Genomic DNA, 27527 nt, shown 5'->3' with positions numbered 1-27527 from the left:
TGTACCCACGGCCACAAATCCACCGCAGAATTCAAGGGCAAAGGTTGATCTTTCATTTCAATCTCTAGTCACACAATCGCAGCCCTGCGAGCGACGCCAGGCAGCTCTTCGTGTCTCCAGTGAAACGATAAAACTATGGAAGAGCTCCGTGTCGTTTGATCCGCGACCCAACGACCGTTGAAATCGGCTTGGTAACCTCGTCATGTTGGCAAACCAAGACTCGCAGGGGTACTAGACCGCAATTTGTCAACTAAACTTCTTGTAATCCCCTCAGGTCAAATTTACAACGCAAAATAAAAGTCGTACAGAATGCTTTTGCAAAATGGCTTCAAAACCAGAGAAAATTAAGATCAACGGCGAAAGCTCCGTAGAAACTGAGGAGATACAATCATTTTTGAAGTGGAAGTCGTGGTAAGTTTTCTCGTTTATGCACCTTTGATTTGTTTGTATAAAATATTTCCGAGCTGATAAACTAAATTTGCTTCTCTTAGGGTATTGTGGAATTACGAACATTGTGAGGAAACTGTAATGGAAGCCAGCAAAATTTTGTCTAGAGCTTACGAAGAGAAAGAAATTGCCGTAAGCAAATTGAACTCTGTTTTGCTCGGGAGAATTCTTAACGAATTATGGGGAGATGAAGTTAAATTGGTGAGGCGAGGACCAAGTAACTCAAAGGTGCGTAAACGTGAAAACTTACCATGACTTCCACTTCAAAATGATCTCAGTTTCTACGTTGATCTTACGTTTGACAAATTTGACAAATTGCGGTCTAGTACCCCTGCGAGTCTTGGTTTGCCAACATGACGAGGTTACCAAGCCGATTTCAACGGTCGTTGGGTCGCGGATCAAACGACACGGAGCTCTTCCATAGTTTTATCGTTTCACTGGAGACACGAAGAGCTGCCTGGCGTCGCTCGCAGGGCTGCGATTGTGTGGCTAGAGGATTGAAATGAAAGATCAACCTTTGCCCTTGAATTCTGCGGTGGATTTGTGGCCGTGGGTACATTTTAGCATGGGATTTTTGACTTCGTTCGGCAGGCTGTTCCGACTGAGGTGTTTCGCCTTGTCCTCTCTTTATAAAGGGAAAATCGGAATTCAAAAAAGTCGCTTAAATCAAGTTCAATCGGTAAAATAACCACACCAGGAGCAAACAACACAAGTCTGGAATAAGGTAAGCCATTTTTATTGAGAATTTTCACTTTTAACTACCCCCATGGATATCTTGTAGAAAATCCCATATAAACCCTTATAATTCGATGCCATATTGTGTTACTTGTGTGATTCATAGAGAGAGCTTGGGCTACCTGTGATTCCTCAGTTTTTTCGAAATGGCGTCAGTGCATCTTCGTTTGTGATCTTTACTGTTACTGTTACTGTTATATTGCCACGGTGTTCGTTTTAAAAGCGATGTAACGTTTTCTCGGTAAAATATCAGGGAATCTTTTGCGACGACATCGATGGCATCCAACAATCCAGGTTCCTTTTGTTTAATTTTGTATTTTATTCAGCTTATCTGTTTTCTCAGATCTGAGATAGTAAAAGCTTTTGGTAATTTTTACCATCGTTATTCTATCTTAACAGCGAATCGCGTCGGTGGAGACTTCGCTCCTCCTAAAAGACCCAATTTTGGATCTGTGGGAAAGACGATCGCTCTAAGAACAAACTTTTTTCAAGTTCGACTTCCCAAAGGAGACATTCACCATTATGATCTTAGCATATCGCCCGACAAATGCCCGAGACGGGTGAACCGCGATGTCGTGGAAGCCATGGTTAGCACTTATCACAAAGTTTTTGGAGGACAAAGACCTGTGTTTGATGGAAGGAAGAATCTCTACAGCAGTAAAGCACTACCGATCGGTCGAAAACCAGTAAGTTGTAAGCTTGTTTCCATCTGGAATGAGCTTTATTAATAGGAATTTGTAAAATTTATGACTTATAGAACAAGTACAAGTCTTAGCGTTTGAGGAAGTTTTCGGTTTTATTTTGGATCAAGATGTATTATTGTGTTTATAACGCGTGTACGAATACAGTATGTTTTCTTTAGACATGTGTACTTAATGTATACGTATCTAGTTTTTCCTCAAGCACAATGTAGCTTCAATGACACATGGAAGGTGGTCTTAACAAAAAAATCAAAAGTCTTTTTGTTCCCCTACAACACCCACAGGCTGTAGAGAACTTGGGTGACACTGTACATTGTACAACTGTGCTTGATATTTTTATAACTGGAATGTTTGGGTGTTATGTTTTAGATTGATTTTGAGGTGACACTTCCAACTGAAAACAGCAAAGACAAGACATTCAAAGTAAGTTAAAATCATTGTTAGATGCATAATAGAAGGTAGACTGTAGCTAAAAACTGAAGCTATAAAAATATTTTGTGAGCCTCATCAGATAGGTTAAATTTCATATACAGTGTATGCCTCACCCCCTCCCCCGCCAACCCTGATACTTGCTAAGTCCTCTTCAAGTTCACTCATTGTGTAGCCTCCTATACAGATGGTCTTTGTGTTTGTCATGCCATCTTCCCCATGAACATCTGCTCAATGACAGCGTACTTCCTGATCAAGGGAGTGAACTTTGGAGCCAGAGAAATCATGCATTTAAAGTTATTTCTATGTTGTATCCAGTTGATAATAATAACAAGAACAACAACAACAACAACAATAATAATAATAATCGAATCTATAACAAAATTCCTGATCGTGATTGGTTCTCCACGTGCCCATTTGTCGCATAATCAGCGCACGATCACGTGGGTATCCAATAAAAGGTGTCTGATTTGAACTTTTTCAAATGGGATACCTGTAATTGGATACTCACGTGATTCGCACACCAATTATGCGTGCTTTAATGGCTTCCTTCACAGTGTTTCTTCCGGTTTTCAAAACTTATATAAAGTGCTACCGACATTTTCGCTCCAAAGAAGTTCTCAAAAGACATTTTGAATTCCAAAATTTGTTATAGATACAATAAATTAGTAATTGGACCTTCTGTCATACAATTCAGGGAGTAATCTTGTTTGTAAATTCAAACTGGCCTCACGCTTTGCGCTCGACTGATTTTGAAATTACTCGCTCGATTATTCCCTGAATTGTACTCCACTCGGTTCAAATACTATTACTAATAATAATAATAATAATAATAATAATTTCAGGGAGGTCCTCAGTAACTATGGTTAAATAGAGTAAAAATTTCAACTAAGTACAATCAAATCCTAGGATGACTCAACTATAATAAAAACTTGCCAAACTAATATGCTAAAATGCTTATATAAAAATAATGTTTATGAACAAAGGGAGGAAATGTGCTCTTTATTTCAGTAGCTGTTTGTAGGGGAGGAAGATTGCGTGAAAAGTACACGGGGTGTTGGTGTAGGAGGCCACTTGTTGTGGCCTCTTCCCCATTAATTTGTCTTGAATCATTATTATTTTTTAAATTTATATTGAATTATCTTTTTAAGGTGACAGTCAAATGGGTCGCACAAGTAAGCTTGTTTGCACTGGAACAAGCATTAGAAGGAAAACACAATCAGATTCCGTTCGAGACCATCCAGGCTCTGGATGTTGTATTGCGGCACTTGCCATCCATGAAGTATACCCCTGTGGGAAGATCTTTCTTTTCTCCTCCAGATGGCTATTACCACCCACTAGAGAGCGGGCGTGAGGTATGGTTTGGCTTTCATCAGAGTGTGCGACCGTCACAGTGGAAGATGATGCTGAACATTGATGGTTAGTGAAGAACTTGTGAAGCATGGGGTGGGGGGTGTTTGGGTTGGTGGCTTCAAAGAAAAATTATGAATTAAGTCTTCTCTTGTAGCACTAACAAAAATCAAGAGAAGTTCTGTATTCAAAGCTAGTGGAACAACCTAACAGTAGCCTGTTTTCAATACTTTAGCATGAAGCAGCTATGACTATTTTTCTCCCACGGTTACTAAGCAAACAGTTACAAGGTTCCCGTGAGTGCCTGCATAATACAGGTTTCACTGGTTTTTTGAATTGTTTTTTTTTTTTTTCTCGTTTCATATGATTATAGTGTCAGCAACAGCATTTTATAAGTGTCAGCCTGTAGTCGAGTTCATGTGCGAAGTTCTTCGTAAACAGCAACAGGAACTTCACCAGCATAAGCCGCTATCTGATGCAGAAAGACTGAAGTTCACCAGGGAGATCAAAGGTACTGGCATTATGTGTTAACCGCTAGCTGGAAAGAGTTGTAAGGAAGTGTCAGTAACGAAATTATCACATACATGTATATTCCCATTGAGTGACTTACATGTATAAAATGAGGAGATTTTTCTCACATTCGAGAAAACCTCATGACCTTGAACAGGATTGTTGATAGCGTTGATGCACAGCTGGGCTCGACACTAACAGTAGCCAACTAGCCACAGACTACAGTGGTAGAAATTTAATTTTGGCTAACTAGGGTTTTCGATTTCCACTTGACACTTCGGCTAGACAGTAAAAAATGAAATTGGCCAAACTAGTTTCTGTCTTCCTCAAGGAAGACAAACGACACTTTTCTCGGAAAGGTCATAATTCCATTGTAGACATACTATACATGTATCATGTTACCAGACACATGCTGTTCAGCAGCTGTATGTACATTTGTATGCAAATTTAAGTTTGTTTACTTTTCACTGGGTGGTTCGTGAACGGGTAGCTGAACATGCTATTATGTTAAAAGAAATATTTAACAAAGAAGAGAGCATTTTCTGAAAGCACATATCAATGTTCTTGTTTTGTTACAAAATTTATAGAATAAAATTTGACTGCTTCCGGATAAAATCATGGGCGAAATCTTGCGAAAAGCAATAACATTTAATATAATTTCGTGTGACAATACATGCCTGGGTGATTTGTCATTGTATGCATACTGAGAAAACTTGCCACTACAGATGAAGTTATTAGATGAGTTGAAAGAGAAATGATTCCTTAGACATTAAATTAGCCGTTGTTAGCAGTCAAATTTTGGTAATGACAGTTTGCAGTATTGTTCAGATAAATGTGTTGCTTTTGAAACATTTTTACGGGCCTGTGTGTGAAGAAGTTTCGACGGTTTTACAATGACATCTTGGCATGGGGTCTCAATATTTTTCCTAGGAATTCTTAAAGAAAAACAGAGTCCTGAAAGTCTTGTTGGGAACTGGAACTTTATCGGAACTGGTTTAAGTAAAATCTAATTAACAACATTATGTATTAACGTGAGTTGCTTGCATTGGGCTTTGAAGTCTTGCTAGTACAGTAATCACTGCTGTTATTGGATGTAGCCAGCATCAACAGTTGGCCAGTAAAAAACGTTTCAGCTAGTAACATCTTAGTTGTCACTAGCCACTAGGCTAATAAGTTGAAAATTTAATGTCGAGTCCTGACAGGCTACAGTACCTTCACTTCTAAAGTGATTGCTTGTGAAATACTTACATGTATGTACATGTACTGTATGTGTAAGAATTATTAATAATTTTATTTCTTTTACTACTGGTAGGTTTGAAGGTTGAGATCACACACTGTGGTACTACGAAGAGAAAGTATCGGGTAATCAATGTCACAAAACTACCAGCACAAACTCTGAAGTTTCCTCTCAAGCAGTCAGAAGCAGGGCAGGCCCAGGAGATCACAGTGGCAAAGTATTTTCAGGAAAAACACGTGAAACAACTCCAGTAAGTTTTATATATTTCTAAACTCTTAACGTCAAACAATTACATGTACATAATTTTGTTGGGTGGGTTAAATTATTGACCAGGCATGTTAATGCCTGCTGTCCAGGTGGCTGAAAATTTTTTTGAGTTTTTTTTTTAATTAATAATATCGATACAAAAAAATCAAATGAGGCCTGAAACCACTGTTAAAATTGAAGGGTATAGTTTCAGGCTGCATTTGTTATTTTTAAAATGCTACTGAAGGAAAATATCCAAAGATTTTTTTTTAAATGTTTATGGATGGAGAGGCTTAGAAGGTCCATAATCAAGCAAAGACAAAAACAAGGTTCAATTATCCAGCTTTCTACTGCAAGACAGTAATGTGTGCAAATGTCAAAGCATAACTATAGTCAATAAAGGAGTAGTTAATATGGCATAAATGTAAAAGCGGTGGCAATCCTGAGTGGGCAAGAGAAGTGTAACCCAATCTACATCTTGCCCCCTTGGGCAGGCCTTCTGACAGAGTGCAATAAAAACAGAAATTAAGTGAAATTTTCCGGGGCTGATTATGGGATAAGAACAGGCTATTTTGCGCTAGATTAAGCAAATTATGTGATTTTTTCCTGAGCTTTTTAAAGCTTGTTTTATTAGGTTTCTGAAGAGGAAACCCACTTTTGGGCAGACAATTTGAACTCAAAGGAACAATAATTAAACATCTATGCGTAAAATGTACATCTAAATTGGGATAAGAAAGACTTAAGGTGCTTGTCTACCACAGACTTCTGAAGATGATCAATCACAACATTGCATGACGTACAAAACATCAGACTGTCATTCACCTGGAAGGGGTATTTTTCTGGCTCTGTCTTTGGCAGTTAAATTTCACAGAAGGTGTGATTTTGTCTTTCAGTCAAAGAAACAGTGGGCACTTTCACTACAAACTTATCCACGAAGGACATTTGTTTTGTACGGTTTGCAGTTGAAATAAACAACACTTGGATCATGTGTTGTTGAAATATACCGCCAATTCTGATTGGTCCAAGCAAAACAAGGGATTGTTTGTGTTACACCAATATTACACAAATAGGCAATTCTATGAGAATGAAAACTTAAGTACCAGTCCCCAGACGGCCATAAAACACCTTGGACTTTGGTGATTTATAAAGTCACTTGCTGTAGGAGGTCTTTGTGGCTTAATTTTCAAAGGCAAACCATCTTGAAATGCTGTGCAGATGCAGGATTTTTCCAGATAAAACATAAACTAAGGGTTTATTTTGTTAAAATTGTGTGATTTTTCATTAATAATTTATGAAATCGCATAATTATGCGATTTTTGATAAATTGTGCGATCAGATGCGATTTGAGGTGGATTGTTCAAAATCGCACCATCACATAATATCAGAAGGCCTGCTTAAGTAGCCAATCACAGTACAGTTTTGGGCTTATTTTGGCCATTTGGGGAGCGAGCCATGAGTTTTATAAGTGTGCATGTATTTTTAAAATTTAGTTTTATTAGTGACTGAATGTAACATTGATTTCTCTTCCAGTGGTAGTCCCTCATTTCCCATTTATAACAACATTTGACTAAATATATAAATACAGGAATGGACATCAGTTTCTTAATATAAAGTCGCAAGTTACTCTCAAGCCAACTGCTGACCTCTATTCAAGCAATATACCCAGACGGGCATCAACTTCATGAGGCAGTAATCTGAAGAATTAACATGCCTTTAGTTAATAGAAGACAACGCAAGGATGTCAACTCAAGTGAAAGACCCCTCCCCAATTTTCTCCGTCCTTTAACTGACTGGACCTTTTTTGCATGTGCTGAAGCACTTCTTCAGAAAGATAGTTGGAAAGTAATTGCGTATTCTTATTGCCAAGCCAAGGATGCAAGATGAGCTGACTGATAGAATTTCAAGATTCCTGCAGGAGGAAATTGATTTATTAAAGTGTACCAAATCACTGGCTTGGGTATACACATACTTGCAGAAAATGCTCTTGTGGTAGCATGCTGTTGGAAAGCTCCCAGGCACTAAACAGCTTACAACAAATGGCTCCTTTAGGAGCCACCAATACTAGAAAAGTCAATGGCCTAACAGTACTAGTGTTGCACTGAGCTCTGTCCACTTAGTGGTTTGTATACGACAAAAACTAAACATTCAAATAAAAATGAGCTACAACCTCCCTTCTTACTCTAAAATCAAGCAAAATCATTCAATTTTATTTGCAGCATATTTTGGGGTCCTTAATGAAGCTAGTGTTTATCGGAAATCAAATGTGGCAAAATAGTAATTGAAATAATTACAGTCACAATCAGTGCACTGCAAATAACCTTTGATTTTTGTAAGGACACTGATCTTAAGATACATAATTGTTGTTGCTTAAAGGAAGCTTAATTAGAGTTTCACTCCCCCTTTCCTTTCTTATGCAATTTTGGGTCTGTACTTATTAAATTTAGAATTCTCTCTCTTTTTGGCATCTTCACTATTTAGGGGTGCATAGGGCATCGACCATGACTCTCCACCAAACTAAATTTAGCATGGTTCTCCTGGCCTCATAAGCTAATTAGACAGGTTATTTGTTTCCAGGTCATCCAAATGTGATTGCATTTAGCTCAGTGTGCTTTATTTTTGTATGTGTGTAGATTCCCCCACCTGCCTTGTCTTCAGGTCGGACAGGAACAGAAACACACCTACCTACCTTTAGAAGTTTGTAACCTTGTTGCTGGACAGCGCTGCATCAAGAAGTTGTCTGACATGCAGACGTCCAAGATGATCAGAGCTACTGCAAAGAAAGCTCCTGATAGAGAACAGGAAATTGTAAATCTGGTAAGGGGTGATACAAAACTTGTGTTATTTTGAAGCATTATTTTTACACTCATGAAAAGTAAACAAACTACTGTAGCAAAACATAACAGCAAAGAAAAATAACAGGCAGTCAAAAACTGCCTGTGGATGCCGGTAGTTTTGTAGGGAGATTGAAGGAATTTATTAAAACATTGTAAGTGCAAGATAACCTAAAAGAGCAGTACACCTTTGACAGCAGATAGGAGATAATAAATTTATGCAAGAGACAACAAGTTTTGGCATTATACCTTTAAGGCAAAATGCCCCTGTCCCCCACCCCCAGCCTCCTCCCCAACAGCATATAGAAGAGATAGGAAAGGTTTTAGAATACGAGTAAATTTTCTGCATGTAAAAGTCCAAGGGGGTCATGTCGGGGGCGGTTTGTCTAGGGGCGTAAAGACTGGTATTCAAAGAGTCGTAAAAGAAGAATAAGACTACCATGTGCCAAGGAAACAACATTTTTATTGATGAACTCAAATAGAGTGGATTGGGTGAGTTCTTATAAGTTGATTAAAAGTAACTCAACACTATACAATATTTAAAATGCACAAAGTGAAACAGTGAAGTAACCTCTGTTAATTTGCAAGCTATCCTTTGACTATGTTGTAACTGACCTGGTATTCAAAACATTAATGTAAGGATGGCATTGAAATTGTATTTTTTTTTTTTTAATGTTGCTTTTGGGCGATAATTAAATTATTGTTTCAGTACATTAACACAAGGGGATATCGCCCAAGTACTCATGTTCGCATGAGAGAGATAAATTAATAGTAAAGGAATACAAATTAACAACAATGGTTAAGGAACAACTGCATACAATATTAATGGAGGGTAGTACTATTAACCCATTTGTGTCGTTTTGTTTGCCATAAATGCTTATCCCTACCCTCGCTTTTGATTTCTAAGGAATAAATCTTAATATCAATGTAAGGAGAGTTTTCTCGAAATCACTTGAGTTGTTTTGTCTGCTACATTGTATGTTTTCATCCCCTGTCTGCAACATAACTTTCTTCAAGTGTTCTTATGGCATTTCAGATAACAACTGACAGCCGGTTGTTTTGGGGAAGCTGCTTATAGTATTATTAAGGGAAGTAAACTTGGGAATGTTTTTATCCTGCATTGATTAATAACAATTTGTACAAATAATATTTTCTTTTTCAAGTACTTAAAAGAGTAGTTATGTTGCAGTTGTTAGAGTTTTCCTTACCATAAGGGGAGGAACTGTGAAATTACTTGAGTTGTTTTGTCTGCTATAATTTTTCTATCCCCTGCTTGCAACATGATTTTTCTCAAGTCTTCTAGTGGATATCAGATAAGGACATCTGACAGTCTGCTGTTTTGAGGAAGCTGATAATGGCATCGTTAAAGCAAGTAAACTTGAGCATCTTTTTGTCCTTCATGGATTGAATGACAATTTGAGCAACTAATTTTGTATTACATATGCTTGAAAGAGTGGTTATGTTGCAATTGTTACAAGTTATAGTTTCCTCTTCAAGTTGTGCTTCACTGATGGTCATGTTGCATACTATGCAAGAGGCCGTACGTTTGATGTGCACACCAATGCAGTGGCCTTCAATTGTGTTGTCTTGTATTTCTGATGTGGTCAGACTGATATTGCGTAAATCTTCAATTTCTTGAGGGTCAGTGAGTTCATTTGTATTTAAGTACTTTATGTCATCAAAAATACCAACTTTCAAATTCTTGAAAAGATATGTTTTCTCTGTTTGAATTTTATCAATTATGCTTTCCCAGAGGACTAGTTTAACTGAGTTAGTTTCATCTGCTATTAGACAACCAGTTTAGTATTTTGCTTTTTCGCCGTCTTTTACAATAACTTGCTTATTTTCCTGTTTTTTAGGACTTTTGCTTTCACGTCTAATGTTTCATATACATCTTTTTCCAGTGCTTCGGTAATGGTGCATAACTGGTTGCTGAAGTGTTCATTAAAGGTATAGGGCAGTGGAGTTGGAGTTACCTTTGCATGTTTTGCAATTGTGAATTCTTGTTCTTGTTTGTGATATCTTTTTGATGCTGTTTGCTTCACTCCTGTGATTTTTACTGGTGATTTATTAAGGAACGCTTGTTTTAAATTCATGCGCTTTTGAGGTGAATAACAGACAGTACGGACTGCTTCGTCCTGTCCTGTTTGAATGCGACAGTTGAAGTAGTTGGTTGTGGAATTCCTTGCAGTTTGTACTTCTGTTAATAAGTGCACATATCCTTCAATGGATTCTTCTAGGAAAAAAATTTAGAAGAACAATTTAGTAATTTTGTATTTATGGTCAGTCAATTTTGTAGAATCGAAGAATGTCTATTTAATGCTGACCCATTAGGCAGCCACTTCCTATTAAGCAGCCAAAAGTATTGTCAGGATTTTAATAGTAACTGTAAATAAAACTGCTATAAAGCAGCCACTGCCACCATTTGAATGTTCTACTGTTTTTACTCCCATTCACTAACCAGCATATCAGGGTCACAACCAGACTTTTGACATAGATGTGGCAAGTTCTGTGATTGCCAAAGGCATGAACTGCTAGGGGGGTCTGTGGGCATGCCCCCCAGAAATTTTTGAAATCTAGCATCTCTCAAATTCTATTTTCAGTATTTTTTTTAAAGGAATTTCATTTGAAAATGCAATCTCGTTCAACTGGGCATTATTTTGCCATCTACCTGTATTTACCTAAATATATAGACCTTATATTTCCAGTCTCAGTATTCATAGGTTCAACCAGGGTCAAATCTGAAAAATTTGCATTAGATTCTACAATATGAATTTTTAAGTTCAGTGAATCTTCAACAGCTTGTATAACAATGTGATCAGTCCATATTCCCTGCATAGACATACAAGATGAATATCTTAACTACGATCCATCCACATTGCTTTCTATAAATTGCTCAGGATTATTTCTCAATTACTGGACAGCCATTGCTCTAATTTCTAAGTGACAGTTTGAGTCACCACATAACTGGTGTGATTCCGATTTAAAAAAGCAGTCACCTCCCCCACCAACATCAAGTGGTCTTAATCCATGTCTTAGTAGCCTTGAGCTCAATGGCGATTCAGGTGTGGTACTAATGTTGATGAACTAATTCTGCCATCTGCAACTGGACCTGGATTTAATTCAACATCTCCAGAGAGTAAAATATTTCTTTTTGAAACATTAAATGCAAGCCACCATGTTATACACTTTTCAAATCGAAAAAAATAGTTACTGAAGAAGCTAGTTTGCCTTTCAGTGTGTCTGATTTTCCACCATTTATAATTCGTAGCAATGTTGTGTAAAACAGATGAAGCAGGAACTGATTTTTTAACCACATGTGTTACTTTCAGTCTCAAGTTTCGAAATTTCAAATAATGAATCACTTTTCGCAATGAAATTCTAGATGGTTCTCTATCTCGAGATTTAAGCTTACTTGATTTTACTGCTAACTGCTTGAACGGTGAACGTGATCTAAAATGCACATCGTTTTTCACACTTGTGACAGTTTAAATACGTTGTTATGTACTTTTGTATCAGAATCAACAGCTGCATTGTACTGTACAGAACCAGGCACAGCTTTCATGAAACCTGCAACACGGGAGAATTTCGCATTCACATTGCTTTGAACAACAGACCTATCCACAGAATGATTTCTGCCAAATATTTTGTTATAAACGAAATTACGTGTTGTTGTCGTTGTCTCCCGAAGGAGGTTCATTGTCTGCCGAAGGAGGTTCATTGTCTCCCAAAGGAGGTTCATTGTCTCCCGAAAGAGATTTTGTGTGTCCCAAAAGATAGTGACAATTTTCAAATCGGAATTAGTGCAGAGTACTCCTTCCAAGTGCTTTTCAGTGGCAACGCGGTCAGCACTTTGACAGATGTGACAATCGGCACGTCGTGCACAGTCACTTCCAAACAAAGACGATAAATTAAGATCATTTGTGCTTAAAGGCCAGTTAAAAGCATTGCGGATTGCCGAACTCTTGACAGCATTTTTCGAATGCGTCACTCGATAGTTGTCAAACAAAGACCTCCGTTCATCCACCGTCTCTCTTCCAAAATCTCGAACAGTGCGTGAAACATCGAATAGCTGTTTACAAACATACGATTTACGTATTTCTCGAAAGCTGTGCCTGATTACGTGGGTAAAATAGAAAGAAAACATTATCAACTTAACAAAATTCGCCGTCACTCGCTACTTCGCTTCTGACCTGAGCTCAGCAAAATACGTGGCTTGTTTCACTTGTTTGTCGTCTTTCCATCGGTATGACAGCCAAAGCATTTCCGAGCGTTTGAGCATAGTTAGTAGAGGGGAAGTTCTGTGATTGCCAAAGGCATGAACTGCTAGGGGGGTCTGTGGGCATCCCCTACAGAAATTTAACTATGGTTTGAGGATATTTATCGCAGACCATATTTGGAAGATCGGATTTATCCGTATCGTAATCGTTGACGATCGTAGAGACCCGTCCAAAGTCGTAGAATAGGCCGACTATCGAAAACAACTCGTGTTACGTCGAGATGTAATTGACGGTAAATCGATTGCGTTTTTCGTGATCTGATTGGCTCCCGAAGCTTCTACTGTTACATTACAACATGACCGCAAAGAGGATGCCGGTATCTAGGATACGGCATCCACAAAAAGGCTTAAGCAAAATGGAACCTTAGCAGGAGCAGCAGGGGCTATTGGGATCCCCCCTCCCCTCCCCCCCCCCCCCCCAAATAATAATATTAAATAAATAAATGGTAAAAGACATACACTTTGTCTAGTAATATTCTATGGAAAATCTGAAATGGGATACCAGGCAGGGGTTTAAAGATGAGAGGGGTCCGTGAAGAGATTGCCCATACTGTCATTCGCGTTGTTTCTTTCGTGAGAATAAACACTTGTTGGGTCCTTCAGTGCACATGTATGAGGAAATATCAGCAGCAAGTAGTCTACCTAGTTGAGATTCATTTGTACAGATGCATATTTAAAGAGAAACACGTAAGTAATTATTTATTAGCAGCCATTACATACAGACACCTGTATCTATCACTCAGTCTTACATGTTTTTAATCATCACTACATGTCACAATTTTCTGTCAGTTTGGACATGTTTGTTACACACAGCACAGTTACACACCGTGCGTGTTACTAACAGTTTCTGATCCTCAAGACTTTTGGAAAGCATTCAGTGGTTACATTTTTAAGTTTGTTTACCATGTCCCAATGAAGAAATTAAGTCTGACTATTGAGAGTACGACCTTTACACATGAACGTTAGTTTTTTTTATGATTCCAGGTTAGGAAAGCAGATTTTAACAACGACCAATATGTTCAAGATTTTGGCATCTCAATAAATGACAGAATGGTTGAACTCGAAGGTCGTGTTCTTATCGCCCCTAAACTACAATATGGAGGAAAGGTTAGTAAACCTATCTTTTGTTACTTAAAGCGTTGTCAGTGATGCCTTCATTGTTTCTGTGCAAAGTTATGTAAAACATCCTTATTCTGTTATTGTAATGCTGTGATCAATAACTGATTAGCTGACATGCCAGTAAACATTATCTTGATGAGTCATTCTAGCCTGCTCCAGGGTCCAAGGAGTTGGGGAGCAGCTTAAAAAAAAATGGGAGGTGTGGGGGAGAGGTGGGGAGGCAAATTTATTAAGTCAGAGACTGTGCTCTTCAGTTATTTTTTCTTTTGTCATTTTTTGCGCTGATCCTCAATTGACTGAATGCCTGGTATAGTCGCACTAATACTTGTAATGATACATAAAAGGATTGTAAAGGCATGTAATATTTAATCATTGGCCTTTGTTATATCTTGTTAATCATCAGGACAAAATAAAGATTTCTCCAAGACAAGGTATGGTCAAATATTAATTGATTATTGCATGGGAACCTGGTACACATGACTGTACATTAACTGTGATCATAGTATTATGATAATTAGTCCCTCCATTCCCCTACCCCCGCAAATATACGTGTCAAAAAGAATTTAAATAAGATTGACTTGTCTTACATATGTCTGGTGTTATTTTAATGCTTCTGCATTCCTGGAGCCATTTTGAAGTCAGTGGAAGACCCCTAGAGAGTTTATTGAGCCAGAACCAAAAATTACGTGTACAGTGGAAGCCCTCGTAAGCCAACAGCCTTGGAACGCGAAAAAACTGTCCGTAAGTAGAGCTGGGCGCTTACTGAGAATAGTTCTCGTAAGCGGCCACTTGAGTTGCAAGGAAAAGGTAACCACTTACGGGAGATTGCCCAGCTTACATTAAACAAATTGGGAATGCAACAATCCCTCCCTTCTTGTCCCCTCTCTGAAAACAAACTAACTAAAGAGGTCTACGGAACAAATGAGAGCCTTGTAGATGTTGACAGAATTTTACGGTAAAAGGTTTCTACACTTTTTGTACGGTCGAATGATGTCTGAATGTACATGTAATAGGTTCTTCTCATGAACAGGTCACACTGTACAAAACCTACAGTACTGGATACTAACAAGCTAACACAAATTGTGTCATTAAAAGTTGACTTGTTGAAGCTGCTTTGTTTTGGAAACTTTCGCATTCTTTTGTACCATGTGACCAGTTCATGCAATGGGCTACTTCATTGGTTCCGTTATTCCTGTTTTCCACTTTTTGACAATTAAGCGGTTTTCAATTGAGTGTTGAAAAACCAAAACCAAACCAATTACCTACCAATTAGACTACTCACGACAGCCAATCTCAACCCGTGGTGAAAGCAAAACAAAAACCAAACTAACTGCCTGATTGCTTTGGTCACTCAATTGAAAACCGCTCTAGACCTTACTATTCTCCTTTATGCTGTTTTGTAAATTTAAGGTGCCTGGGACATGCGAGGAAAACAGCTGTTTCACGGCATCGAGATAAAGGTCTGGGCGATTGCTTGCTTTGTAAGTCCTCAAGATTGCAACGACAGAGCTTTGAAGAGCTTCGCGCATCAGTTGATGAAGATAAGTGGCGAAACTGGAATGCCCATCAGATCTGAGCCTTGTTTCTGTAAATATGCCAAGAAACCTACAGATGTAAGTAGATGAATTTCTGAATTCTTCTTACTGTCCTTATTTTCTGTGGTTCACTTTGGGGTAATTTAGGTGTCAATGAAGACTCTCTCCCGAGATAATGAGATCGTTCTTTCTCATTGCGTGTTTCCTTGTGTTTGCAACCAGATAATTTGGAGAAGTTAGCAGGCAATCACTACTGACGTTTCACCAATCGTAATACGACGTCAAAAACTGTTATTTTCAAAAAAAAAATGTTTTGCCATGGTTTCTCAACCAATCATAAGTGTCGTAAAACTTAAACGAAAATAATCACTTTCTAGCCTAGCCAGTCACAAAAGACTGAGACAATCCAATGAACCAATCAAAACTCGAACTAAATACATGTACCTGATGCGAAGCGCTGGAAAACGAGTACGAGCGAATCATGATTGGTTTTGGTTTTACTTCTGATTGGATGGAAAAGCGGGACGAACTTTTTAGAGGCTAGTTTCCACTAGCGACGGAGTCGTAATCGGAGTCGTGAGAGCGCTTATGATCTAGTCAAAATCCCAAATCGGAGTCGTTAGCGGAGTCGTAAGCTCGACGGAATCGGAGTCGGAAGAATCAGAACGTTTCCATTTCTTCCGATTCCGTTTACGACCCCGTCACTTATGATCCAGTGAAAACCAGATTGTCGGAGTCGGAAGTAAAAGCGAAAGAACCAAACAATCACAAGACCAGAATTGAGCATTGTGATTGGTTTATTGTTGTTTCTTTTTCCGACTCTAACAATGAAGTTTTCACGAGATCATAAGCGACAGAGTCATAAGCGGATTTGGTATTCTGCTTCCGACTCAGTTGGTTTGATTTTCACTAGATCGTATATCAGTTTGCGCCTCTGATTACGACTAAAAAAAGGTCGACGCTGAAGTGAATGGTGCCCCGAAGCGAAAGTATTGAAATTCTGGATTCGATTCTCGATATGTAGGGTACGTTAGTGTATGTTAAAGTTCAACTTTGTTCTTTCTTTTTACTTTTCAGGTTGAACCGATGTTCAAGCACTTGATGGCGACGTTTAGCAATTTACAGCTTATTATCCTCGTGTTACCTGGAAAAACTCCAGTCTATGGTAAGTTCCGTATAACAGTGTTAACGCAAATTTCATAGGACGGTGAAATGAATACGCAAATAGAGGCATAAGCCAACAAACTGGTCGAACGCTGAACACATTTGACCTTTCGGAACACAGATAGCAAAGTTGACGGTTTCCGAGCTCAGTTGTCATTACGTCATACCCCTTTCAGTATTCTGATAGGTTAATCGAGCGGAGCTCTCTCCATATTAGAGACGTTTTGTCGGGGTTGTTAAGAATGTCATTTTGGGTACCGAAAAAGGTCTGAGCTATTATTGTCGTTAAGGCAGTAAGACTTATTATTACATGGCTGTGTCTCACAAGGACTGGGAACTACCGAATTCACGATTTGATTGGTTGAAATCGATATTGAAAGCGGCCTAGATTTTCCCATCTAGACCGGCATCTAGACCGGTTATATTTTGCGGTGAAAAAGTTGCAAACTAAAATGAAAAAATGCTCACCCTTTTCTTCTATTTTCTTGTCAATCATTTATGGAAGTTCGCAGAAGTCTGATGAGAAAAAAAGAAAAGTAAAGAGGACGAGCAAATTTTGACAGATTTAAGTTCAGCTCATCTCAGTTCGCAAGCAAAATGTCAGTTAGTACAAACCAGTTGCATTAAACGAATTAAACTTTTCTTCTTTGCCATATAATAAACATCTTATTAACCGAGCTAAGTCGGTCTGTATGGGAGATTCTTGACCTCGGTCGTGAGTACAGACCTCACTGCGTTCGGTCTGTACTCACGACCTAGTGCAAGATTCTCGCATACAGACCTCCTGCTCGGTTAATAAGAGCTAAAGGTTTTCGGGAAATGGACTAAAAAGCCCCAATAAATTTGACTCAAATTTCCTTAAGACTCAAGTTCCCCCAGAATGACCGAACTGATGAGATTTTTTTATAGTGCGGCCTAAATTAACCTACAGGGCGCTAAAAGCTCTCCGAATAATAGCTTAAAATAGCGTTTTAAAGCATTTGAGAGAAACCCGTCCTTTTCGCACATGTTACACTTCGAGTAGTCTCTCTTTTGCTCGAAAGAACGCAAAACAAATGAGCGTGCCAGTGTGGCTGCGAGCGTGACTGCGAGCGTGACTGCGAGCTTGACATAAGAGCGGCGAGTGACAGAGCCGCGAGTAGCAAGACCGCTCACCAGAGTTGCGTTCTTCCCACGAATTTTCGAGTAAAAGAGAGATTGCTCGTAGCCTACACACCTGTTGGGTGTGAGTTGTTTGTTTGTCTCTGTGAGTTCTCTCATAGTGTTGTGTTTCACGTTTATCCTGCAGCTGAAGTCAAGCGTGTTGGGGATACAATGTTGGGTATTGCTACACAGTGCGTGCAGTCGAAAAATGTCATGAAATTAAACCCACAAACCATTTCCAATCTCTGCCTCAAAATCAACGCTAAGCTTGGTGGAATAAACAGCATCCTCGCTCCTGATGTGCGGTAAGACTGAGCGTTTTTTTCTAAACAGTACCACATGAAAGTACTGCTCAAAAGCTTTTATTTGAATGGTCACACACTAGGATTTCATCCACAGACTTGAAAGTTAGAACCACCTTGTACAGCATAATAAACAGTACAACATGAAAGTACTGCTCAATAGCTTTCAGTTGAATGGTCGCACACTAGGGTTTCATCCACAGACTTAAAAGTTAGAACTACCTTGTACAGCGTACTAAACAGTACCACATGAAAGTACTGCTCAATAACTTTCATTTGAATGGTCACATACTAGGGTTTCATTAAAGAAGTTAGAACCACCTTGTACAGCATAATAAACAGTACCACATGAAAGTACTGCTCAGTAGCTTTCTTTTGAATGGTCACACACCAGGTTTTCATCCACAGACTAAAATAATTAATTTATTAATTTCAACCATCGTAATTAATGTTGATTATTATTCCATCTCGGCAGACTGCCTGTGTTTCGTGAACCTGTGATATTTCTGGGAGCTGACGTCACTCACCCAGCTGCTGGTGACGAAAAACGGCCTTCAATTGCTGCTGTAAGCTGTTTGTGATTTCAGATATACAGGCTTGTAACATTAGTTTCTTAGTTGCGGGCATTATTTGGTTAACATAATTATTATGCAGACGTTTATGTGGCTCGTCAGTTCATCTTCCTTCCTCAAAGTGACGAGTCGATAGGTCTTTTATGTTCAAACTATGGATACTCATTCTTGATATTTGGGCACGATATTCGAGTAAAACAAATCTGATCGCAAGTCCGCTTGCTAGCAAAGGAGTTTCGGTTTTCATTCGCATCTCACGACACCTGAACCACCTCTTTTCGCTGAATTAGGACCGCTCGTTGCTTCGTTGCTCGAGCTATAAGTTCTTAGCCAAGGCACCGTCCACTCGTCACTGGAAAAATTTGAAAACAAAGCTTTATTTCTCCGCGGTTAGGCCTACCGTCCACACTAATCCGTCACGAAAACGGACCTTTTTCGGAAACGCTCTTCAAACCGGAGGAATTTGAAAACACCGGCATTGCGTTTAAGTGTGGACGAAAAGCACTTTGAAAACGGCGAAGTATTGATAATCATGTGAGTAACCCTGCCGTCGGTGGTTGTTGCGTTTTCAAATTTCTCCGGCGTAGTGTGGACGGAAAACATTTGATGCGTTTTCAGAGTGAAAACTCCGTTTTCAAATTTCTGTGGCGTAGCTAGTGTGGACGGGGCGTAAGTCACGAAACCGCTTTATTAGATTTGGTAGCAAAGGTTTATGGTAATTATTAAAAAAGATGGAAAATAATTGTTTCTGCATTATGTGATGTAGGTTGTCGGCAGTATGGATGCCCATCCTAGCCGATATTGTGCTTCTGTGCGAGTGCAAACTCATCGACAGGTACGAACAAAATAAATTGAATGTGATAGCGGCCCATCGGGCCAATCACAGCAGACGTTAAGATCCTATTAACCAATCAGAAGTCAGAGGAGAAGTGGGCAACTTGGGCCAAACGCGCGGAAACGTGCATGAGCAAATGTCATTCACTATAGGCCATTTCCAAGTTGCCTTTCGCCTCTGTGTCAAAACGAGTCTATGCGAAACCATTCTGTGAAAATGTGTTCCGCCTACGTGTCATTTCCATGCAAATTAAGGTGGCCGAACACAGTTTGGTCTTTGCCCTCATGATACTGGCGAATATAAGAAAAACTGAAAAATCATCAACTTGTTTATAGTGATTTTCACGAGTTTTCTCTTCGAAATGTAGCACTTTTAGGTTTGACTCCAATTCAAAGCAAATAACCAAGTAACTTTCCACGGGAATATTGGAAAAGAAAATCTATAACAGGAATGTGTCCACAGACATTTGACGTTGAAGTTTTTCATCGTTTCACCAACTAACATCCATTTTGAATTTACATCGAGTTCCTCTATTCAACAATAACCCATGTAACTATATGGACCTCAAAATGCAACTGTCTTTCCCATTATGTTAAAGAGAACTATTCAACTATACTGGTTAGTTATAAGAACAGTTTCAAATCTATTCCACTTAATATAAAATTTTAGGAAATCATTGCCGAGTTAGCAGCCATGGTACGGGAGCTGTTGATTCAGTTTTATCGTTCGACGAGACACAAACCAGTGCGGATTATTTTTTATCGAGATGGAGTGAGTGAAGGACAGTTTAGACAGGTAAGAGAGAAGAACAGCATAAAAGATGATACTCTACAGTGAAAGAGGAAACAGATTTCTCATAACTTTGTTACTTCTTTCCCTTCTCGAGAGGTGTCCAAACTTTGTTCCCCAAGGATCGATTTTCATACTGAATAACTGATGCTTTAGGACCTCCCCAGGCTAGACACTTAGTTGTCGACAACTAAGTGTTATGGACAACTAATTGTGTCTGATGCGAGCATTCCACGCATTGAAGGGATAATTGTCGATAGCTAGGTCAGTCCAACGAGAGCTTGGGAACTAACGTTCACTGCGCATGCTCACAACACAATACACATGCTCAAATGTGTGTCATGTTTCAATAGTTGTCGACAACGAAACCAATGATTTCCACACACGGGAAAAACGGTCAAAACATAGTTGTCGACAGCTAATGTTTGTCAACAACTTAAGCAGTTTTCGCTTTCCGAAAAGGGAAACTGCTTAGTAAGTTCTCGACAGCTACAGATTTAACGTTTAGTTGTCGACAACTCACCTCAGAGACTACGTTTTTTAGTTGTCGATAACAAATAGTCGTTGACAACTAAATATCCTGTCTGTGGAGGTTCTTAGCTGACTCGGAAGTTTAGGTAACTGCGACGGCGATCGACGCGCTCGTCTCCGGATCGAGTGTTCCGGGTTTAAGCCCTTGCCGAGGTCCTGGCGTTGTTCTCGGTGCATCTCTCCACCCACGTGTATAAATGGGTACGGGCGAATTTAATGCTGGGGGGTAACCGTACGATGGACTAGCATCCCAACCAGGGGGGAGTAGAAATACTCCTAATGACTTCATGCTACAAGCCGGGATACGCACTGGCGTTAAGGACCACTTGGCCCGACGGGCGACCCAGACTTCAAATTACGTTCACTTCAGCTGACTGATGAGTCAAGAAGTAATTTATCTTGCATTGTATTGGAAATAAAGTTGCCTCGACGTGTTACTCGTTACCAGGTCCTGTGCCACGAACTGAAGGCAATCCGCGAGGCTTGCATCAAGTTGGAGGTTGGGTACCAGCCTGGAATCACGTTCGTTGTGGTCCAAAAACGACATCACACACGATTCTTCTGTCAAGACGAAAAAGACCGGGTATGAATTTGCTCACTAACAAAAATGTATTTTGTATTTTAACCGGTTGTAAAGATTTGCTGTTTGTTTTTCGATTCTATCTTCGGCGCAGGTTAGCTGGCGTGAATAAGACTTTTTTTATTGTCTCTCAAGTTTGGTATTTTGCTTGTTTTAGTGTGGCAACAGTGGGAATGTCCCTCCAGGTACCACTGTGGATAGCGGCATCACACATCCCACTGAGTTTGACTTCTACCTGTGCAGTCACGCTGGTATTCAGGTGAGGATAAGCAATATACTCTCAGAAGTTAACCAGAGACAGAAGCCCGGTCCACAGTACACTGGAGATATTTGAAAACGCAACAATCACCGTTCGTTTTGGATTTGTGTTTGAGGAAAACCCGGGCACGCAAATCACACGATTATCGTGACGTCATCTCCGTTTTCAAAGTGTTTTCCGTCCACTCTAAAACCTAAAGCCGGCGCTTTCAAATTCCTTCGGTTAGAAGGTCTAAAAATAACCTGAGAGAGATGACCTTGGGAATAAGGCCCACATTAGGAATTAACTCGCTCTCCCTTCATCTTCTCTTGTGAAGTGAAGTGAAGTGAAAGACTTTATTTAATGAGGGTGACCCGTGACAGTAACTTAAGTTACTGATAAACTTGGGGCCCTCAGCTTAAAATAATTAGAATGCTAAAAATATATTATTTACAATAAAATGCTAAAATACGATATTATTTACAATAAAATACTTACTTAAGTTACTATTAAAAATGGTTACAAATAATAAACTGGACTTACAATTTCAAACATACTACGAATAATAAGAGTTAAAAAATTCCATTAGTTTTCTGAGAGTTAAGAATAGTATTACATAATTTAGCCTTAAACGATTTAACGGACTTCTCTGTTTTTAAAGACCGGGGTAAACTGTTCCAATCTTTAATAGTTCTGACGGCGAAAGTGCGTCCTCCCTCAGAGGCGTTTCTGTGAGAGGGGCATAATAAATTTAAATTACAATTTCTAGTACTTCTCGAATGGACGTCAGAGTTTTTCCTTAAAGACGTGTTCATGTATTCAGGTAAAGTTCTGTTTATCCTTTTGTAGGCCAGTGCACATCGATTTATATAAGCTTCTTTGTAAAAGGGGATCCAGTTTAGCTTATTAAATAAAGTGACAGTTCGACTAGTACGTTGTGCTGCAAGAATAATACGCGCAGCCCGTTTTTGCATACGGAGAACTCTCTCAAGTGCCTCTTTGTTACACGATGTCCATACTGTGCTTGCATACATGAAGAGTGGTTTGATTGCTGCGTTATAGTAGATCAATTTTTGATTCTTTTTCAAGTAGCAGCTTATATGGCGTAGAAGACCAATTCGTTTTGAAAGTTTGTTACATAGTTCGTCAACATGTGCTTCGTAAGTTAGGTTCTCGTCGATTATCACTCCAAGAAGTTTATGGCTACCAACTTGTTCAATTTCTGCATTTTGCATCCTAGCTTCAAATTTTCCTGCGTCATGGGTTATACGTCTGCGCAGACGCTTTCCCGTAGCCAACAACGCTTTGGTTTTCTTGGTATTTATAAACATTTTGTTTTCACTAGCCCATTTCTCAACTTCTGTCAAGTCCTTTGTTAATGATTTGTTTAGTGCAGGAATAGCTTTCCAGTCTGAGCTTAAAGACAAGGTGGTATCGTCTGCATAGATATCCATAGTTGACTTGTGAACGTTTAGAGGCATGTCATTGACAAACAGGAGGAAGAGCACCGGTCCCAGTATTGATCCTTGGGGAACGCCCTGTCTGATAGTCAGCTGTTCAGATGTGGTTTTCCCTAATGTAATAAATTGCTTTCTCTGAGACAGGTACGATTGAAACCAGGCAACAGACGGAGGGCTTGCACCGTAAATAGACAGCTTTTTTAGAAGAAGTTCGTGATTTATAACATCAAAAGCTTTACGAAAATCTATAAATACCAGACCGGTCACTTCGTCATTGTCCATGTTTTTCAGGATGTGATCCGTAAGTCTGATTAGAGCTGTTTCTGTAGAGTGACCTGACCTGAAGGCTGATTGATACTCATATAACATGTTGTTGTCATGTAAAAACTTAAGAAGACAGCTGGCTACGTGTTTTTCGATAATCTTCGAAAAGACAAGTAAAACTGATATCGGGCGGTAATTGTTGATATCGTTTCGTGCGCCACCCTTGTGCAATGGTGTAACTTTTGCTACTTTCCAACGGTCTGGAAAACTGTTTGTCGATATTGAAAGGTTCAGCAATTTGCATAATGGACTTGCAAACGCTGGTGCAATAATTTTGAGTACACGAATACTTATGCCATCGTGCCCAGAGGCCTTGTTACAAGCGATTTTCCCTATGGTGTCAATGATCTGCTTAGGCGTTATTGGAGGGATGTTGAAAGCCACATTATCATTCAATCGCGAAGAGACAAAATTTTTCAGCTTGGTGTCATCAAACTCTACGCCAGCGTCGTTTTCCTTGCCAATTTGATCTAGGATGTTTACGAAGTACTGATTAAGCTCATTTGCAATGGAAGCTTCGTCACTAATGATGTTGTTTCCTGTGTTTAATTCATCGATGCGAACTCGAGGTTTACTAGTCCCACTCTTGCAGAAACCCTAATCGTCCTTTATTGTCAATGAAATTTTGTTTGTCGAAAAAGATCATGTAAATCCCTGTGCATTGTTACGCGTCCGTTCGCCTACTGTACAACGAGACAAACTGTCAGACTAACACGTACAAAGGTTTTGTAGGTAATTTACCTTTATTGACAAGCTTGCTTAGATCAGCGTCGTGTTTCACTAGCCCCCGACGCAGCACCAGAGTTTCTTAAGAAACTAATTGCTTGACCTGTTCGCTTGTAGGGAACAAGCCGACCGTCTCATTACCACGTGCTGTGGGACGACAACAACTTCAAAGCTGACGAGATTCAGGCCCTGACGTACCAGTTATGTCACACCTATGTGAGGTGCACACGAGCCGTGTCTATACCAGCCCCAGCGTATTATGCGCATTTAGTAGCGTTCCGTGCGAGATTCCACCTCATAGAGAAAGAGAAAGAAAGGTGAGGAACATGCCTGCATGTAGATTATAAGGGTTCGTTACGAGTCTGGAATTCTGCATATAAGGTAGCACTCTGCAAAGTAGTTTTTTAGGCATGAAAGTGGCACCCCTGGGACCAGAGATGGTGCGCTTAGGAAGCTATCTGCTTACAGGAGGTTGAAAAAGTAGGTTTGTTTTTGGCTGGCACAATAACCAAATGTCCGCTTACGACGGGAGGTGCCCGCGTCCAAGTCAGGTGTCCGTCATCGTTGGCAATGTCATCCCCAGTCCCTTCGCCTTTTCTGTCCACAGTGACCAAACGCCTGACGTTCTGAACAACATCAAAAACCGGAACCAGAAAATCCTGCTTCCGGTTTCATCGTAGGCATGCGTTTAAGTTCAATAGTGGTTTTTGAACATCCGTAGAGAGAGTAACTGCTGTGACTAATGCTGGGTAAGGATTGTGACCTCTAGTAACGAGATTGCGGGAAAGGCAGTTTTTAGGGCTATGCGTGTATGCGTAGTGTACCTGTATAAGCCCTGGCGTATAACCGGAATATAAAAAACGAGTTTGAAACGAGCTATAGCTGCACAGTTTGATCGAAATAGGGTTTTAATTACTTTGAATTATCATATTAAAACGAATTCAAAAGGAGGTCTCGTATTCGGGGTGGGGGGTGGGGGTGGGCTTAATACTGGATGTAAATTTTATTTAAAGGTAAATGGGTCTATAACGGGGGGAAGGGGGCGCTTATAAGCGGGAGGGGGCTTATTGCCGGTTTTCATGTGACGTCATCAATTTCCAAAATAAGAAATTACCAATCCTTGTGAAGTTTTAGTTTCATCAGATGTAAGACCCTCTAATAACTTAACGATTTGCAACGTTTAAGCCCGATAGGGTTCCTCATTATGTGATGGAGCACGTCGGAATTTCCAAGTTTATGCGTTGCGTGACATTAAAATGGCGGCTCGATAAGGCTGTCGAGTAAGTCAAAAGATGAGTTATTGCTCAAGGTTTTACTAACTAAACAGTTCTTGCTCTAGACAAAGTATTAATTTCAATGTATCGGAGCTCTAGAGTAATAACGTTTCGTTTCAATGGCAAAACTCAATGACAGATGTTTCTGTTACTTTACGGCCGCCATGTTTGTGTCCCTCCGAGGGGCACAAACATGGCGACACCATACAAAGGTCTATAAATTTGAGTGAAACACTTTTCCGAATAATGCGCGGATTGAAAACCGTACAGACTTAAAACTTGGCGAGGTTATTTATATATCAATCATCTTTCATATCTCAGCCTCTTGACTTAATTTATTGAATGGTTACGATTTTTATTTTTGATGGTGTGACACTGTAAACCAGCCATAAGCGAGAGGGGGCTTATAAGCGACAGTTTATGGTTACCACTTTGCAGGGTAAACTCTAAGGATTCATTTTTTCTACTGCAAAACTTTGTTTCTGTTTTGGAAGTTGTCCGGGTTGGCAAGCTTTTTCTGTGGACTTTTTTGAGTCCGCCTGTGTTATGATTTCTGGAAACAAGTTGCAGTAAGTGAAAAAGTACTTTAGGAAAACCTTTGATTGACTGGTATATCAGGGTTGCCACAGGTCAGGAAATGGTCAGGGGAAAAAAAATTCTTCAAGGTCAGGGAAAAGTCGGAATTTTATTTTGAGTCAGGAAAAATTGACAATTTGAAGAAAGGTCAGGGAAAATTGAAATAGTTTAACACGGCTGATTTAATACCATTCAAGGTTGGAAGAAACATTTGGGATCACTGTGATCTCAACGAAGAAGGAAAATTTCTCGTAATGAACGAGTGGAAAGGACAGCTGTAAGTTGAGATCAGAAGCCGCTGCTAGATCTGACGTTTTGTATTTATTTGATCAGGAAAATGTTATTTTTTGTCGGCAAAAAGTCAGGGGATTTTGAAAAGTGATGTCTTTGGCAACCATGTTTATGGTCCACAGGGAGATCAATACCAAGCATATGACCACTGCGCGTTGCGCACAAAATCCTAACATGATACTTTTGTTTTATTGTAGTCACGACAATGGTTCATCGTGTAGCGGTGGGCATGGAGATGAACGGAGTCCTCAGATATTGGCCAAAGCTGTTCAAGTTCACTCTGAAATGTTGAAAGGCATGTACTTCGCTTGAGGACACAGGGTCGTGGCCAGCCTTTTTGCAGAGGGGTTCCTAATGTGTGTTGCTTGCCCGATATACAATCGAGCGCCGGAGGCGCTCTTTGGTAGGGGGGTCCGGGGGCATGCTCCCCCGGAAAATTTTTGAATTTTGGGTCTTCAGAAGTGGCGTTTCCTTGATTCTGAGCGCAAATTTCAAATAATTTCAGAGCCAAACGTAGCTAGCATTTCTAAGAGGAGATTTTAAATCTCGCTTCCTGAAGAGATGGACCGTAATAGAATTAAAAATGAATAATATAATAGTTGTTTAACATATTACATACTCAGTCATCAAATGCTGTAGACTTGTGATTTGCCGTTCCCTCAGCTAGGATATCAGAAAGAAGGAGGCGCCGTGGATGCTTCTGTGCAAAAATGTCGATTGTTGCATCAATGTCAATTTGCCTACCATAATGGATGTTCATTAGCGCAAGTCCAGACTCTCGCTCACTGGTCATGGTCGCCCTCAGATAAGGTTTCAGTCGCCGCAATGTACTGAACAATCGCTCACGTTCTGCAGAGGTAATTGGCAACGTACATAAGATACGCAGCAACTTATGTACGTTTGGAAAGAATTTATGGTTGCATTCTTCTGATGCCTGAACTGCACTGCTGGGCAGGTCTTGATCCACGTTTAGCCACTTGCCCCGTCAACGGAAAAGTTCCACATCAAAAACCTGGGGTAATGGTAGGCCATCTGCATAGTACTGCAAAGCGGCTTGTAAAGGGTTTCCTTCTCGAGAAACTAGCAAGGCTGGAAATAGGCACGGGAGGCTCGTATGATCCGTCCAATTTATGCACCCTTACAATATTGTATCCTGCGATATAGCGTGTGATGCCTTTTTAAATTGATTTTCTTTTGTTCTTCTTCAAAAACGAAAATCTCGTCTCGCGGAATTTCGAAAGGGGGCTTCCGATACTTTTTTCCTCTTGAAATATCGATCGATGTGCAAATTACACCAGTTTTT

General features: G+C 39.7%; 2 protein-coding genes and 2 long non-coding RNA genes across 5 annotated transcripts; 2 read left to right on the top strand and 2 right to left on the bottom strand.

Moving 5' to 3' along the window:
• Positions 1-124: 124 nt before the first annotated feature.
• LOC149105599 (uncharacterized) lies at positions 125-1159 on the top strand. The gene is made up of 2 exons (XR_016201159.1): positions 125-411; positions 492-1159. It is a non-coding gene; the product is annotated as an uncharacterized LOC149105599 (long non-coding RNA).
• LOC110055433 (protein argonaute-2-like) lies at positions 1030-27527 on the top strand. Of its 2 annotated transcripts, none has more exons than XM_089270656.1 (19): positions 1030-1171; positions 1582-1868; positions 2253-2306; positions 3464-3731; positions 4036-4173; positions 5485-5659; positions 8286-8469; positions 13750-13872; positions 14288-14315; positions 15295-15497; positions 16497-16584; positions 17872-18031; positions 18504-18594; positions 19367-19435; positions 20105-20230; positions 21204-21338; positions 21493-21594; positions 24201-24400; positions 26422-27526. In XM_089270656.1, exons 2-19 carry the CDS (start codon positions 1767-1769, stop codon positions 26534-26536), a joined length of 2361 nt encoding a protein of 786 aa, XP_089126782.1. In that variant the 5' UTR covers positions 1030-1171; positions 1582-1766; the 3' UTR covers positions 26537-27526. The 2 variants fall into 2 exon arrangements, with proteins under 2 accessions (XP_089126782.1, XP_089126781.1); XM_089270655.1 differs by lacking the exon at positions 1030-1171 and adding an exon at positions 1313-1476 and having other exon boundaries at positions 26422-27527.
• On the bottom strand, positions 3757-4597 carry LOC149105598 (uncharacterized). Its single transcript, XR_016201176.1, has 2 exons — positions 4273-4597; positions 3757-4200 (listed from the first exon to the last, which is right to left on the bottom strand). It is a non-coding gene; the product is annotated as an uncharacterized LOC149105598 (long non-coding RNA).
• LOC149105597 (uncharacterized) lies at positions 9140-10732 on the bottom strand (the record flags this gene model as incomplete). The annotated part of the gene is made up of 2 exons (XM_089271386.1): positions 9140-10284; positions 10317-10732. Coding segments are annotated over 2 exons (915 nt in total), but the record flags the coding sequence as incomplete, so codon positions are not given.

This window comes from Orbicella faveolata, unplaced genomic scaffold (assembly GCF_042242905.1).
Source record: "Orbicella faveolata isolate gen_17 unplaced genomic scaffold, um_ofav_v1 contig_34, whole genome shotgun sequence".
NCBI lineage: Eukaryota > Metazoa > Cnidaria > Anthozoa > Scleractinia > Merulinidae > Orbicella > Orbicella faveolata.
The sequence above is the reverse complement of the archived record's forward strand: the minus strand, read 5'-3'. Positions and strand labels throughout refer to the sequence as shown.

Excerpts from the sequence above, each read along its gene's own strand:
- LOC110055433 (XM_089270655.1), top strand. Across the intron at positions 4,174-5,484 it reads GTTCACCAGGGAGATCAAAG|GTTTGAAGGTTGAGATCACA; the intron begins GTACTGGCATTA and ends TACTACTGGTAG. Across the intron at positions 24,401-26,421 it reads ATAGAGAAAGAGAAAGAAAG|TCACGACAATGGTTCATCGT; the intron begins GTGAGGAACATG and ends GTTTTATTGTAG.